The sequence below is a fragment of the Bos grunniens genome, chromosome 17 (genome assembly GCF_055505025.1).
Source record: "Bos grunniens cultivar Pamir isolate PY7600 chromosome 17, Bosgru_T2T1.0, whole genome shotgun sequence".
NCBI lineage: Eukaryota > Metazoa > Chordata > Mammalia > Artiodactyla > Bovidae > Bos > Bos grunniens.
In genome coordinates, this window is record NC_141181.1 from 70043190 (window position 1) to 70060307 (window position 17118).

The 17118-nt window shown below is 42.2% G+C and overlaps 2 protein-coding genes across 39 annotated transcripts in view; one reads left to right on the forward strand and one right to left on the reverse strand.

Annotated features, from left to right (window-relative positions):
• The window catches only part of MORC2 (MORC family CW-type zinc finger 2), a 42861-nt gene extending 40472 nt beyond the window's left edge, over positions 1-2389 (reverse strand). For 14 of the 38 annotated variants that reach the window (XM_086348792.1, XM_086348790.1, XM_086348783.1 and 11 more), the window contains exon 1: positions 849-2389. In XM_086348792.1, the coding sequence (XP_086204918.1) occupies positions 849-916 (68 nt within the window). In that variant the 5' untranslated portion in view covers positions 917-2389. The remainder of the gene's footprint in view (positions 1-848) is intronic. The other 24 variants (XM_086348800.1, XM_086348794.1, XM_086348786.1 and 21 more) reach the window with 7 other exon arrangements.
• Positions 2389-11936, forward strand: TUG1 (taurine up-regulated 1; the record flags this gene model as incomplete). Its single annotated transcript, XM_086348810.1, has 3 exons — positions 2389-4769; positions 5876-6594; positions 8248-11936. A coding segment is annotated over one exon (465 nt), but the record flags the coding sequence as incomplete, so codon positions are not given.
• Between the last annotated feature and the right edge of the window lie 5182 nt (positions 11937-17118).

Sequence of the window (17118 nt, forward strand, 5' to 3'; positions counted from 1 at the left end):
CTCTGGACCATTCATTAAGCTGCTCACCACTTCTCCAGTACTAAAATGAGAAACTTACCTTCATCTCAAAAGTGCCAAATGAATGTACTAAAAGACTAAACAATGATGCCCTCATTGCATCAACTCCAAAAAAGTGGGAGTAAGGATTAACCTTGAAATATTTCAGATCAATGGAGTGATGGCAATCTCTTCACAAACTCAAAGAACTACAAACACAGCATGTATTCAATGATTTGTGAAACTTTGGTGGAAAGGCTATTTAAATCATGGATTTAATCCAGTTATCACTTCCTGCTTAACATATTAAAAACTATTTTGGATGAGGATAAATTTCCCAGAAAAATAAAGCAAACTGTTTTCTAGGGGGGGAAATAACTTCTCACAAGTTGTCATTTAAATGTCTTCATTCTTTTTCTGCATCAGACAGGCTGAATGAAAAATCCAACGCCGACACTGGTTTTGGGGGAAAAAAAAAGACTTGTTATTACCCAACTGTATTGGCTGTTGACACCAAAGACAAGGAGTTGAATAGTCCAATTTTTGGCGATCCAAGAAGAGTATTTGTTGGATTCCTATCAAACACTTGAATGAAACTCAATACACAGACTCCAAGGAATTAGTTTGCCTTCTATCAAATAAATTTTGATCCAGTAAAGGAAGATCATATTCTTCTGGATTAGCAACAGACATTTCACTGATCTCAGTTCTTCCATACAGAGCTCAAGACTCCTCCAGTGACACATCCCAAAAAAAAAGAAAAAAAATGCGAGACTTCCTGGGAAAGACTTCCATATGAATATCGAGCAATGAGTTATCAGTGACCTCAAAGGCACCTACAGAATACTTACGAATTTGTGTGTAGATATTCAAAGGTTAGCTGAGCTCGATTCAGACTGCTGTAATTCGAGAAAGCCATGATTGCGGTGATGTCTCCAGTTCTTTAACCACTAATTGGGAAATACAAGCTTACAATGGAATAGATTTTTCAGGACTCCTTCCAGTGAAGAGTTGGTAAATCTCTGCTCCTCAGTTAAGCAAAGTTATCTACTTTTCCATCTATAATATATTCAAAAAAACGTCTAAAACAAAAACTGATTTCTTAATCTTTTTTATCCTCTCAATGATTACGATGTAATACTTTGGAATAAACTACGTCATAAATCTGTAGTCTTAAGGAACTTTAGCATGAATTTGCGATAATTCACTGAGTGGATGTGGTTCGTCCTAGAGTAGCTGATACTGGAGTTGGCGATTTAATTACTGCTCCATCTTCACGTTCTTCCGAGTTTTTTGTTGTTGTTGTTCCTCTAAATTTCCTGTGAGGAAATTTCACCAATCCGGAAACTTACCAATCCGGAAATCTAGCAACTGCAGTCATAAAACTGGATAGCCACACACGTCTTCGCCATCAATGATCCCAGGATCCTTAAATAAGCCTCAGACTGGCGATCACGATGTTGCTCGAGTGCATATGGCGTTAGTTTCGGCTTCACCACCTACCAACTGAAAGATTTCCTAAGCGCTGAAGACCGATTTCCGTTTTCAAAGCCAGATCAAACCTAGCTTGCTGTGCGCCCCAATTTCCTCAGGGTAGTGAGTCAAATTACCTCACAGTGGCCCACTAAGTCGCCACAGAATTGACCCACCCAATCAACTCGGGCGGACCGCGCCCCTCCCCCTTTCCCTCAGACAGCGGCCTCAGCCTCTCAGGCCCTCACTGGGCCTCGGTCCCGTGGTCTCCTCCTCACGGAGACAAATTAGTCCCAGTTTTCAAGGCCCGGATCGAGGGCAGTGGCGAGAGCACCACCTGACCGGGCGTTGCCCAGCGCTCACAGCTGCCTTTGTCCCTCCCCACGGAATTGGAACCCAACAACCGCAGGGCGCTCTTGGAACCATGTGCTGCCGCCACCTCCGCGTCCGCCGCCGCCGCCGCGAGACCAGCCGCCCTCGCGCCGCGCTAGATGAGATGGTGACGGGACTCAGCACTACAAAATTCGGCGACTAGGGCTGCTCCGCCGCTCCCGCCACGGCCACCTCTTTGTCTCCGCTAGTGCACACAACCCGGGCCGCCTCGCGCACTCCCCGACGCCCCAAGTCCCCGAGGCCTCCGCGGCGCATTCCGCCAATCATAGAGCCGCAGCTCCTCCCGCCCCCGCCCTGATGTGACGCCTCCTGATTGGTGGGTAGCGTGTCTCCACGTGACCGGATTTTGTTGCCGGGCCCGCCCCTGTCACGTGAGTGCGCGCGCCTCTCTTCCTGCTTTCTTGACCCTCTCCGCCATTTAAAGAAACAGTACCGGGGGCGGGCCGAGCGACGCAGCCGGGACGGCAGCTGCAGCGCGGACCGGAGGAGCCATCTTGTCTCGTCGCCGGGGAGTCAGGCCCCTAACTCAAAGAAGCCCTGGCGCGCCCTCCCCCCCTTCCCGGTCTGGTAGGGCGAAGGAGCGGGCGCGCGGTCGATCGAGCGATCGGTTGGCGGCTCTTTCTCCTGCTCTGGCATCCAGCTCTTGGGGCGCAGGCCCGGCCGCCGCGGCGCGCGCCCGGTGGCCGTTGGCGCTCGCGCCGCGTCTTTCTTCTCGTACGCAGAACTCGGGCGGCGGCCTATGCGTTTGCGATTCGACGAGGAGTCGTCCGGGTTGTTGGCGGCGGCGGGCAGCTGCTCCGCCCCGCTCCCGGGGAGGCGGCGGCGGCGGGATTTGGCGCGGCCGGGGAAGCTGGGGTGGCCGGGGCCGGCCTGGAGGCCTGGCGCCACCCTTCGGGGCCTGCAAGGACCCAGTTGGGGGGGCAGGAGGGAGCCGGGGGATGGTTGGTGGTGGGCTTTCTCCTTTGCCTTTTCCTCCTTATGCCGCCTTAGTGAGGGGCGGGAGCTCTGGCGGCAACTCCGGGGTGGAGAAGCGAGCTCCGGAGTCGGAAGAGCTGTGTTTGCTTCCGGGCCTAGCCACCAGCTGGCCGAGTGACCTTAAGCAAGTCACTCAGTAATTTGTCTGCGCCTCAGTTTCCTCCTCTATCAACGTTTGTGGGATTGAAAGCGCTTTGTAAACCATAAAGCGTCGGTGGATGAAAGGAATGATTATTGTTCGTTATGGTTGGCTTTTTTTTTTTTTTTTTTTTGGAGTTGTAAGAAAACTTAGAAATTCCCAGTCCTTGGATATTGAACCTGGAAACCTTGGATTGGAGATGGAGATCCCCAAACTCCCTGAAATTGTGTGCAGAAGTTAGTGGGAATATGCAATTAAGGGAAATGAGGATCCATCGCCATCAAGTTTTCAGAGGGGGCTGTGACCCGGAAGAGTTAAGAACCACAGTTCCTTTGCCACAAGGAGGAAACTGAGGCTTAGATGTCATTTGGGACCCGTAACAATCAAGTTGAAGCCCCTGTTGAATCCTTGGGATATGTGAGCTGTTCTATGCATAGTGGCTACTCGGGGTAACAACACTCCACTGCTTGGCTTCTGTTCTGAGTCCTTTCACTATGGGTTGCCTGAAGGGCGGCTGATGCTTATGGTACAGTGACACCCAATATAAAGCAGCTGAAACTAGGAGTGGATGTGTTCTCTAGTGTCAAGAAGCCTATTCAATCTTTGGCCCAACAACTTTTTATTTTCTGGTGCCTGACTACCTTTCTGACTCTTTCATTGACCATTTTCCATGACCATGGTTGCCATCCGTTACTTGCTCTTGTTTTATATTCTTAGCTCCGTGTGGTTGGTAGTGAGCAGGCTTATTTTTAAATGGTGCTGCCAAGTCCAGCTAATTAATGGTGCAGGTGGGTTTTTAGCAAGCTGTCTCACTGGAATAGACTGAACTAGACATGGAATTCCTGAAGATGTTTGTTTTTATTAATTGAAGGTTGACATTCTCTGAAAAGTTTTGTTAGAACTTCCTCTGAACCTCAAAGTCAGTAGTCTGGAAGTGTTTCAAACCTTAACTTTCCTCCCTGCCTGCTTTGTATTCTCTTTGCTTGCAAGTGTGTTATTAAGATGGCCAAAATGCCAGTTTTTGCTTCTTTGTTAATTGTCAGCTGCTTTTTATCAGATTCCAGGCCATTGTCCAGCAAACACTATAGAAATGTTTGAACACTTGGATTTCAAACATTTTCGTTTTGTGGAGTGGTGCTTACCGTGGTACAGCTCTAAGTAAGCAAATGCAAACACACTTAAGTGTTTTGTCTGTTAGGTGTTAGCCGGTTCTGCTATTTCATACAAATGTCTGGAAAAAATCAATTGACTGTTCCCTTTACCTGGAGGGCAGAGACAAATGATCTCAATTCCAGAGAAATGACTGTTTTGGAGACAAATGTGTTGGTCTTTTAGCTCTTTTGTAATTAAATCTGGATGTACCTCAAAAGAATCTTGAGACTGTGGTGATACTATGCTTTCCTCAGGAGAAAGGAGGAGAAAACCAACTGGAACTCAAAGCTTGAAATTCTGTGACAAAACATGAACTGTCCAGAATAGGAGGTTGAAAGGGTTTCACTACAGCGTTCTGCACTCGCTGGAACCGATGTCTTTCAGTGTAATCACCGCGTGGGCTCCAGATTTCCAGAATTTCAAGAACTGGATCTGGGACCTGGAAGAAAATACCAGGGTGTGACAGGAACTCGGGAGCTGGACTTGTTTTTGAATTTGAGGAGTGTTGTCCTTGTTTTGAAAAAGAGACAATGACTGAGCAAGCACTGCCACCAGCGCTATTACTGGAAATTCGGAGACCTGAGTTTTCACCAAACGCTCAGTGCATACTCTGGCGATGCTTCATCCAAAGTGAACTACGGTACTTGCCATTTTCCAAAATGCCTTTTTCTTTACCATCTCTGCACATTTGTTCATGCTGTGTTCTGTATCCTGGAATACCCTCCTCTGCTTCTTCATCTGTCAAAACTGCCATTTCCTCAATATCCAACTCAGATGCTCTCTTCTCCATGAATCTCTTAACCTTAGGCAGAAATTAACCTTTTTTAAGTTTTTTAATGTTTTCTTTTTTTAATATATCTATCATTATATACAGTAGCTTATAAAGTACTTTTTTGTGTGCATTGCATTAGTTCTCTTTACAGGTAACAGCCCCTTGAAAGCAGAACTTTTGCCCAGACATGTTAACCACATATGATGAAGCTTTAGTAGAAAGAAGAAATTTAGAGACCAGGCTGTCGCCAAATAAGCACTCAATATTTGCTTAGTTGCTGTGTGATAACCTAATTCTTGATTATTGAAAAAGTCACTAATTATGGGCCATGTCTCCTCCTTTACTTGATGTTTTATTATTTTTTAATTCTAACTTTAAAAAGATTTTAGGGACCCCTCAAATATGAAGAGAAACAACCATATTGCATAGGGTATAATAGAGGAGGGCAAGGGTTTTGTTCCTGTATACCTTACTCTCTCCTGCTCAAGATGGAATCATTAAAATTAAAGTTAAGGATAAGTTTTACAAGTATTGATATGTTATAAGACAGTTTGTGAAAGGCATTGGAAAAGGAAGAACAGCAGTGTCTCCTTTGCTTTGGTGTTTGTATATCAACTTAAATCCAGTTCTCAGACCACCTGGGAGCCACTTTGTTCTCCCCCACCAACCACTGCCCAGGAATCTGAATACAGATAAATTACTCCCCCAGAGTATGAGAATTGGAGCCATTCCTATTTGCTGCTTCCCTGAAACAGTTTGTCCTCAAGAGTCCAAAAACAGTCTTTGTCTGAGAACTCTCTGTTCTTAGCATCACTGATTATTAATCGTAAGCTCCCCCGCTCCCCGCCCCCCAGCATTTGTCAAGAATCAGTATCCATCAGGCAGTGGATGTGCTGACAGCAGCCCCACCCCAATGTCCTGTGTTTCTAATGCCAAGCATTTGCTATCTCATGTTTTGTCACTCTCCTCTCCAGTCCTGTGCCTCCTGGTTGCCGAGTGTTCATCTGGATCTTCTGATCACCTTTGTGCTATTCCATCAGCCTACAGATCTGGTACCTGGATTTTTGCCCATGGTGATGGATTCTGCCACCTCAGTGCTGAAGAAGACATCATTCCAGTGGACCACTGTGATCTAGGAGGCGTATCCAGCGAATCATGATGTGGCCTTCACCTCCACTCCTGTCCTGTTCTACCCAGATTCAACACAGCCTTTTGTAGTGAAGTTCAACTTCTCAAGCCAAATAGCTGAAGCTGTTTTATCACAACAAAGGTTCAGCTTGTTCCATAAGTGTGCATTTCGTTTCTCCAGTTAAAGCTTTCAGAGACACATAATAAATTTGGACCAGGGGATTTTTAGTTATCAGCACTGTCTGAAGAATGGCAGCATCTTTTTGAGAACCATATCGGACCACGCCCCACTGTCTCAAATGATTGAAATTCAGGAATTGTCTAATCTGGACCCCATTCTTTTTCCATTTCAAATCTGTAGTAGCCTACTGAATGAGCAAGCAGATATTCTGACCCGTTGGGATCAAAACAAAGGCACAGTGAACTCACAGCATCTTCTTTGGGATTACTCAGGAACCAGAACTTTTCACACAAATGTAAGAAATTCTACCAAGGAATCCCTTTACCTAACAGCATCTCATAAAGCTCCAATCAGATTCCAGAAAAGGCCTCTTGATACATCCAGGTAGAACCTATATGGTAATCCCTTACGTTTATCTAGCACTTTACAGTTTCAAAGCACTTTCACTTGTATTAATCTTATTAATTACCAAATAACTCAAATTATAATCCCTTTTTGCAGATAAGGAAATGGAAATTTAAAAGTTATCCAAGGTTACACAGCTGCAAAATGGTAGAAGCCAGGCCTTCTGACTCCCAGTCCAGTTCTGTCTTTGGAATTAACTTAGCCTCTATTTTATGTGCAGTGTTAAAATAACTGGAGATTTGGAACCCCAGAAAAGTTTTCAACTTCCTGATCTCAGTCAGTGCCCTCAGTCAGTCAGGATGTCAGAGATGTGATTTGGCCCTAGTTGTGCCTGGACCTGAAGTCCATGGCACCCTCTCTGAGGTTTGGCAGTAGTAGACTGTCTTTATGGCAGTATATTCATCTGACAACAAGATTACCTGTTAGAAAACACAAAGCTACTTTTAGATCTTTCATCCATCTTTGTGGTCTTCCCAAAGATGGCCTAGTTGATTGGGAATCCCTGTTGATTCCATGTCTTCCTTTTTCTTTTTTTAATTCTTATTAATATTCCCAGACACCAACTCTGTGGTCCTCTATCCCCAAATTAATATTTACATAGAATGAGCCATCAGTTTTTTTTAGAACAGTACTGTTCATATGTATGTGTGTATGTATATATTTGATATACACATGTAATATGTATCATATATAAAGAGCTTCTGTAGTCCAATAATGTGGTAAAATACTGTAAAATGTGTCCCCTTCCCTGATTGTTAATGCAGTGTAGTGTATTAAAGGATCTCAAAAGGCTTACATAAAGAGCCTCATTTAGTTGTTTGGCCCAGTGTGTCCTAAGTTTAATCAAATACATAATGTTATTTTTGTAGCATTTCTTTTAATGGAATGGGAAAACTTCTTTAGAGCAATATAGCCAGTGTTTCCTGATTGCCAACATAACTGCCCTGGAGACCTAGAAATAAACAGTATCTTTGGAACTCTCCACCTCCCCCCCTTTTTCTTGTCAATAACTTCTTGAATTAGTATGTCTTTATCATCTGAGAACCCTACATCTTGACAGTTAGCTTTGTTTTCTGTCAAAGAAACCTCTAGAAGATTTGTGGGGATACATGGGAGAGGGGTGTGGGGAAGTTAATTCTGCCAGGAAGATGGATTAATTCTATGATGTTTAGCAATATACTTGTCTCATAGAATTGTGCTGTAAATCTAGTTTAAGGGAACTATATCTCAGGTGAGTGAGGAGGGAAGAGGAGAAAAATAGAGTAAAAGGGAATGGATGAGAAGGAGATATTTTCTTAGGATTTAAGTTGTGGACCATTGAAATCTTATAATACTTAGAGTCATCCAGGCAAGGACTTCTTGAAATAATATTTACAAAGAAACTAATGCATTTTGCAGTCACTTGCTGACTGCAGAAAACCCAGCGCTATTGTCACTTAAAACCAATACCCTTGCCCTGATAGTCACTTAAAGCCCAATCAGGCGATCTGAGTTTGTAGCAGACTGGAATGTTAACTTCTTCATTTTGTAATGTGACCCACATTAGAGAAGGAATAAATAGGAAAATGCTTTGGCTTACCACAGGCTTTGCTCACAGTTTCTGGTTTCTGTGACCTATTTTTTTTATTTCAGCATTTTGTGAACCAACTTACTCTTAGATCATTGGTTTTCCAAAGGCTTTGTGGCCATGAAGCACTTTGAATGAAAACTTTATGGAAGCCCAGAGTAAAAGTGAAGCTGCTCTGGAGGAAGCAGAAGTGGGGGGCCTGAAACCTGCCACAAGCATCTTACTTTACCATCATGGTGACACCTAAGGAGACTTCCTTACAACAACTAGAAATCTTCAGAACACAGTTTGGAAACCACTGCCCTAGACAACAGTACGACCTGAATGGCATTCTGTTCTGTACCTCTACCCAACATGTCGGTGTTCAGTTGATAATGAGCATTCTTAGGAATACTCAGAGAGTGCAAGAAGATGGACATATCTTTGCCCCCAAGATTAGTCATATGGGCTGAAGGTAATATCAAAGAGACCTAGAATAATAGCCCTCTAACCACAAATAGACTTCCAGTGATTCCTGAATGATACAGCCACAGAGCAATTTGTACGTTACACTGACAAACCCCCTTATTCAACTTCTTCCACAAACACCGGATGCTCTAGTGGCACTTAAGATGCATGACTTTGAAGTCTTGATCCTCCTTGAATACAGTGAACACCAAGTATTGAAGCTGATGTTAAAGTCGATGCCTCATTGAGGCAGTATTAGACCAGTTGTACATTGGACCTCCCATTCTCAGCTATGGTACTCTACTTCGTGTGCAAGGGATAACCATAAACTATGAAAGCAGAATTCAGAGACTGGCAACATTACCGAAAAGGGCACCTGATGATGATTCATCTTCTCAAACTACGTCACTATCACTCAGCCGTTGGCAGTTACACTACTGCTTGGTTTTTATTCCGTTTAACTGCTGTTTCCAGAATAAAGAAGCAAATAACCTCTGAAAAACTGCTAAAACAATTCCTCCATCACTGGCACATCTGCCTGTTCTGCTCAGAAATTAGTACTCAGCTCTACATGTAATACCTGATCCACAAGAGACAATCTCTGAACACCTTTTTCTTGTGTGTGTAATTTAAAATGTGGCCATTGTAAAAATTTTCTTCCAGCCAATGAGAGAGTTTAAGATGAATCTTTTGATGTCTGATACCATCAGTTGTTGATGTTAATGATATTTAGAGGTAGGCCTTTGGATCAGGCCTTGATAGCTTACTTGGTGGGCATCTCAAATTCCATATCTACCTTTTTGCTGGAAATGTAGACTAACGTGAAAGGAAATCTACAAAGCCTGCAGCTAAAGAGTTTTAGCAATAGGCTCAAGCTTCTTGAGTCTTCCCAATGTCACAAGACCACAGTCCCTTGTCCTTGTGGATGTTTCCATGGAATTTCATCTGTTGTTTTAACTGAATCACAGTGGCTGACTTCATTTCTTGTCATGAAGTACTCTCAGGCATTAAGACAACTTGTCTGTTCAGGAGGGATTTGATACATGAATTCCCAGACCAGATCATGTAGAACAAGTAGACTTTAATCCATGCCCTGAGAAAAAAATCTTATTTCTTCAGAATTGACTCAAGGGCCAGCTGTCCTCAACTACTTTAATGAATGCACTGGTTAAAAGTTGGGAATGTTTATATCTTTGTCTCTTATCCTCTACACTAATTGTGATTATGTGACTCAGTGTACAAATCATCAAACAAAGCCTAAGTGGTTATTCTATACTGCTCATTTTCAACAAAATCTGATGACTAGCCTGCTTGTGTATATACAACTATTATTTGTAAAGAAGAAATTGTCTACAAACTCGGTTTTTTCACTACCTTCATAATGTCAACTCGATTTTCTTTTTCTCCTGGACTTGACCGGAAGATACATTGATCTATCACTGCCAGTCATTCCCTTTAACCCTGTTAAAATGAGAGACTTAAAAAGGTAAAGATGATCATCTGTTCAAGAGTCTAATGTATGCTGTGTATAAGAATTGATGGTGGAAAAAGCCTAAAACTCAAACCTAGTAACTGTCTCCATGCCTCAGATCTCATCTTGCAGCAGTACCATTCAACCAGTCTGAGGCCTTCACTTGTTGATAAGATGTTTCTCAGAGATGAGCTGAATTACAGAAGATGGAGACTTGATTACCAAAGAAAGTAGGGCCAACCTTGATGAACCTGGCTCTCCCAACCCTATCACTCCCAGATGTAGCATAGACTCCTAAACAGAACCTCAAGTCTGGATTTAAGAGATACCCTTCTCCTGAGCTGAAAGTTCTTGGACAGATCAGCAGGAAAGTGAAAGTTGCTATACCTGACTGGCCCTTTAAGATCAGAAAATTGTATCTAGAGTAAACCGTATGGATTAACCCTGGAATACTCAGGGTTAAAGCTAATTTACAGAACTTCAACGTTAAACTGCCTGTTTTTCTAGATCTTAGCCTGGCTACTGATATGACTGGCCCTGCTGAAGGTACCTTACTTACTTGTCTATTTACCTGATTCAGCCATTGCCTGCCTTTCTGACATATTGCTGCAATCCGACACTGTCCTTCAGAAGACTACAGCTGATCTCGGCTATCTTATATCCGTTTCCACCAAGAAGTTTTGAACAGAAGCAACCTGTACTTCTGTAGTCTCCAGGACTTGATGTTCACAACAGGAAGGAGCATGCTACATACTCCTTGACCAGCAGCTTTTTTTTTTTTTAACTGCAGAGTAAGTCTCTATGCCTATATATATTAGATCATCATTTTCAGCACTTGGGACCTTCTCTGCCAGATCTGAAGGAGCAGAGCAGATTGAAAGCACTGTCCATTCCTCCATTCTATGGTCATACGGAGATGAATCTGATTTACAGTATTCACAGAAATGTACCAGTTCAACTTGGCAAAAGACTTAAAGGAACATAAAACTTTTCCACTGAACTTAAAATTTACCACTGACTTGAGGAAGTCTCACAGAACTCTTTGCCAGTGGGAGGCTGGTTGTCCTGTTTTATGTCAGCAAGACAGTTGGGCTCTCAGGCTCATGCCGACTGAGTTTACTTACATTGAAACTCTTGTATCATCCAGATATGCTATTGGACATGATTATTCCATTCAGATGGATTACAAGCCTCCTGAGTAGAAGACAAACTTACTACTCATGATTTTTTCGAGAATACTTTTATCATCAAGGAAGGAACAATGCTAGTGGTTACCATTCAACTTTATGAGCACAGATTAAACTTTTTCAGTATCTGGTCTTACCACTGACATCAGTTGTTTTTGATTGACCAGCCTCCATTCCATTCCTTTGTAACGACTCCCTGATGTTTCTTCGAACCTCCTCTCCCTTTCTTCAGTCCACATGGTTCAGTCTGACCTAATCTTAGGTTTCATGGATGGACATGTAATTCAGACCTGATCAATCAGCACAGTCCATCTCCTTGACCATAGTGATTGATGCAGGATTGGTCATGTGATTCAAGTTGGTCCAGTGATTCTCAACCCTAAGAGTTTTAGTGAACTACGGAAGAGAAGCTCTTTACTGAGAATGCTTAGCTCTGTAGGATGAAAAGCTCAAACCAACAGGGCCCAACATATCAAATGAGCCAGTCGGAGAATGAAGCCAGTACAGAGGAAAATGGAGCCAAATGATGGAGAGACTTGAGTCCTGATGACAACGTTTGTGCCCCTGGATCAAACCGTGCCTGAAGCTAGTATATCCCCTGGACTTTTCAGTTATGTGAATCAATAAATACCCTTCTTTGCTTAAGTTACTTTGAGTTGGGTTTCTGTTACTTGAAATTGAGTCCTAAGATACTTGTCTACCAATATCAGAATCTTTATTAAACTAGAGGTCAAGGCCACACTGATATTATTTTCCAGTCCAGAAGATAGAGTGGAACAAGAGCTGACATATTTAAGTTACTGCAGAAGCATAAAAATTAATTACATGGTAGAAAAATATAGTAAAAAATCTAAATGCTTATCAGCAAAGAATTTGTTATAACCACTATAAAACACCTGGTTCAACCATATAAGGACATTTACATGTCTGTTGTAAAGAATAAAATACACTTATTACATATGGGCATGGAAAAATGGCCATAATTTATTAAGTGAAACAAACCATTGCTAGAAAAATGTGTAGTATGAACTCATCTAGGAATTTGTTTATGTTCATAATGCAAAGTCTCAGTGTAGATTACATGACTTTCAACTTTATACATTTCTGTACTTGAATATTTTACACTACTCACATTTAAACTCTTATTTCAAAATAAAGAATTTCAAAAATTAAATATAATGCTTACTGTTCAACCTTGACAAGTTACTTAACACTGAGCCTGTTTTGTCAAATAATTTAAAAGACCTGCCTTTATATTAGTGAATATTTAGATAAATATATTCATCCATTACTCAAACTGATGACTCTTGAACCTTTCTGAGCTTGGTAACTTCCTTAATTTTTACTGTCTGAGTGTATTTGGCTTATAAACTATAATTTTGGTGTTCATCAAAGGTTATTCCAGTTCTCAACCAACATTAATCTATTTAAGACCTCTTGCAGTGTTCACACTAGGCAGAGAGGAGGATAAAGTCACATTCTCCTTGAAATCTTTGAGTATTCGGATCTTCCTGCAGTCAAAGTCAATAATGGCCTTCTACTGCTAAATCCATTACATAAACATCTGAATGTTCAGCAGCACAACAACTCCCACCAGCATCCTGACTCAAGTGTCATTTCCCTCCTTCCCTGCCGGCTATTGCTCCTTTGTAGGTTCAGTTCTCAGTATTGGTATAGCAGACATCCATTGATTTTTGTCTCCTACCCCCACCTTTTTTTTAGTGATAGGTACCCATTTTTCCTTCAGAATGCTACTCTTTGCCATTCTGTGGGAATGCTGTAAATGACAGTATTTTTGTCTCATGCCCCCTGTCTGACTCAGGTTGGATTGTGTGATCCAAGCTTGTACAATATAAATTCCCCTCCCACCAGGACTTTGAGTCTTAAGAGAGGTGACACAAAATTATAGGAACTGAGTCCTGATTGTAGTGTCCCAAGGAAATCATAGGAGTTACATGAAGACATCCCCAAAGATGTCCTAGTTTCTGTTGTCAAAACCTGATTATCCAGATTTTCCATTGTTTGTGAGACCACCATATATCTTCATTGTTTTTGTCAAACAAAGTGGGTTGGTTTTTTTTTTTGCTTGTAACCAAATGACTGGTTACAGAAATTGTTAACAGTTAAATAGTAGGCTTCAGACCCTCAGAAGCATGGGGGATCTGGAATTGATTATTGCACTGATTGAATTAAAGGCAGCAGGAACACTTGCTGTCTGTGGACTGGGGTGGGGGTGGAGGGCAATGAGCCACTTAAAATGGCAAAAAAGCTAATAGAGATACTCCCCGTGTCATTGGAATCTTGTACCTGTTGAGAAAACATCTGGATGATCAGGTAGCTGTTGATAGTAGAACAATCTGAAGTGGATATGGAAGGTTAAGACCACTTGAGTTAGGCATGCTTAATTATAAACTAAAACTTGGAGATTGATTCCACAAGTTGCAGAATTATGAGGGCAATTTGCCATATTACTAAGATTTTTTGTGAAAAAGTTTGAATAGAGACTGACATGTAATATTGGTATCTGGGAAGATTCAAAAAGACTTGGAAATTTTCAACCCACGTATACCTCAGGAATAAAAATGTAGGTCTTCCCACTAGTCAAAAACTCTTGACTGAAGGAAAAATACAGTGTATAAGCAAGGAAGAAGAGAACGCACAGTTGGCTGTCCACAACCACAAGTTCTGCACCTGGATTCAACATGGATCACACTTGACAGTTGAATCTGGGGATGCGGCACCCATGGGTGCAGAAAGCCAACTGTAGTATGCCATTTACCCAAGAGACTTGAGCATCCTGAAATATTGGTATCCACTGGGGTCCTGGAACCAGTCACCTATGCATACCTTAGGAGAACTACCAGCTCTAGCCCTGTGACTTGTAGAAATAAGTCTGTATAGCTTCTACCCATATTTCCTACCTTGTCTTTTTATCCCTCTCCTCCATTTCAATACTTTGCCCCTCATACTTCCTGGCTGAAGTTCGAGCATGTTCCAAGTTACCCCAATCAAACTTTCCTCCATTGGACCTGAGCTATTCTGCTGGCAGTGTTCCCCCAAACTAATACGGGTGTGCTGGTGATGATTAGGCACCAGTAAATCCATAGATAGTAGACTGTCAAGATGGGGTTCAGATCTAGAGGGGAATGACTATCACCCAGAAATCTAGATTTGACACTGAATGTGTTAACTAGAAATCATTTTAGATGATTTCCCCTGAGAAGATGGAATTCATGTTCTACAGTATGTTGAATGGAGTCATTTACAAAGTTGCTCTAAAGAATGCATGTACTGGAAAGCCAAGGGTAGACAGCTGCATTTGCCTACTCAGTGTGCTTTCCCCCTTTTTTCTGAGAATAGCACCTCACCTTCCCTTTGGGAAGCTAGCCAGCAGATAATGTGTAAGAGGCATGTAAGTTCCTGTTACTGAGATTTCCTCAGTTCAGGTTCTTGATTTTCTTGAATGTTACGCTTCTCTGATTTTTGAGAGCTGCCTCATATCCCTCCAATAAATTACACTGCCTGAGAAGACTGTTAACCTATCACTGTACTAGGTACCTCCTGTACAACCATATGCAGAGGCTCAGTTGCCAGAGTTGAGTTTTGTTCCTTACAGTCCAAGAACCCAACCAAAGCAGTGGCCCTCCTATGTCTTAGGTCTTCTTGCCCTATAGACGGTCTGAGAAATCTCATCCAGTTTCATGGCTTTGTGGTTTCTGACTGCATGTTGATAAATTTCAGACTCCTATCTTAAGTCCAGGCACATTCCCTGAGCTCCATGTCTGAATGACCACCTGTTGTCTGGATATTCCCCCATTTATTTGACATCCGGATACCTTGCAGAGTAGGAAATGGCAACCCACTCCAGTGTTCTTGCCTGGAAAATGTCATGGACCGAGGAGCCTGTTGGTCTACAGTCCATGCAGTCACAAAGGCTCAGACACAACTAAGCGTACGCACAGGCACACGTCGCAACACTAGCCCCACCGTTTGCCCTTCGGTCTGCTGTTCTTCCACTGTTTCCCTTTCTCGGCAAATGGCGCCCTCCTCCAGTGTTTCTCAAACCACCACACAGGCGTCATTCCTGACGCTTTCTTCTCTCTCAGCCCAGATACCCCAGTCAGCCACTAAACCCCGTGATGTGTCATTTAAACACTCCGCAACCGTCTCCATGTCCATCACATTTGTCCGCGGGAACAGTGTGTCGCTGGGACTTGGCGCTTTTCTAGCGATGTTACTCCCAAACACGGTTGTCCTCCTTCAGCCCGTTCTTGGAAGAGCTGATTGTGTCACTCCTCTGCCTAAAATCTTTTAGTCATTTCCCCCATTTCACAATAAAATCTAAACTTTTGTTATAAAATTTTATCCTTGTTAACAAGGCTCTTGATTATCTTACTCTTCAACTTTGTAACGTCATTATCTTTCACCATGTCGGTTACAGCCAGTTTTGTATGTTGGAGTTTCCTATAATATTTCATGTGAAAAAAGAGAGAAGGGGAAGAGTCCATTAAGAGAAAAAATCAAATTCCATTAAAACTCAGAACTACCCAATTAATTACTTACTGCCGCAAATACTGTAATTTATTTTCTTCCCAAATTTCTTTTCATGAAGTTTCTCAATTAAATCTGATATGTGCAACTACTATTGAAACAGAACTCCAGAGAACAACCAAATCCATACCTCACATCATACACATACCAGAAGGACTACAGATGTAAATGTTGAAATGAAAATTATTGGAAGAATTTTTAGGAGACTATAATTTTATAACAGGAGATCATAAGTGAAACAAGAAGCCTAGAAACCCTAAAGGAAATTACATGTTTGACTACATAAGCAGAAATTTGGGAAAACCTGTAAAAGATGCATGATAGACTGGGGAAATATTTCCCACATAAATGACAGATTAAGATTAGTATGGCTAATATACAAAGAGTTACCACAAATTCATCCCTACAAAACAATCACACCGGTAGAGCACCCAATAGGCAACTCAAGAAATCTAAAATTTCAACAGTAATAGTCACCAACCATTTATTTAGTATTTGCTACAGACTAGATAGAATTTTGGGTACTTTACAAGTATATCTCTTTCAATTCTCACAACTTACCCTATGAAATAAATAATATCCCTGTTTTTCAGCTAAGGAAATAGGCTCAGAGGAATGAAGTAACTTGCCCAAGTTATACAGTGGCTAGTCACACATCTTAAACCAGGACACAGACTTGGGTGGAATGACTCCAGAATCCTTGAACCATTATGCTTGTCTGCATTTCACTAAGCATATGAAAGAGGATCAAGTGTACACGTGGTCAGTAAGATGTGAAGCAAAACAACAAGGTACCATAAGTCACTGTCAACCAGATGGCAACAATCTGTCGATCAGAAGAGCAGTGACCTCTGGTACTGGCAAGAATTAGGGTCAGTGAAAACTTCCATACATTATGGGTGGGAATGTGATTTGTTCCAGCCATCTTTTAGAAGGTAATCTCATCATATTGATTAAAATTTTTTAAATGCATCTTGTGGCTCAGCTGTTAAAGAATCCACCTGCAACGCAGGAGACCTGGGTTCGATCCCTGGGTTGTGAAGATCCCCTGGAGAAGGGAAAGGCTACCCACTCTAGTATTCTGGCCTGGAGAATTCCACGGACTATATAGTCCATGGGGTTGCAAAGAGTCAGACACGACTGGATGGCTTTTCTTTTTTCTTTAACCCAACAGTGCTACTTCAAAGACCCCATCTCAGAACTAAGAGCACTGAGATATAAATAAGGACATCCATACAACAGGTGTACTGCAACGTGCCTAAGGTAGCAGAAGAATGGAA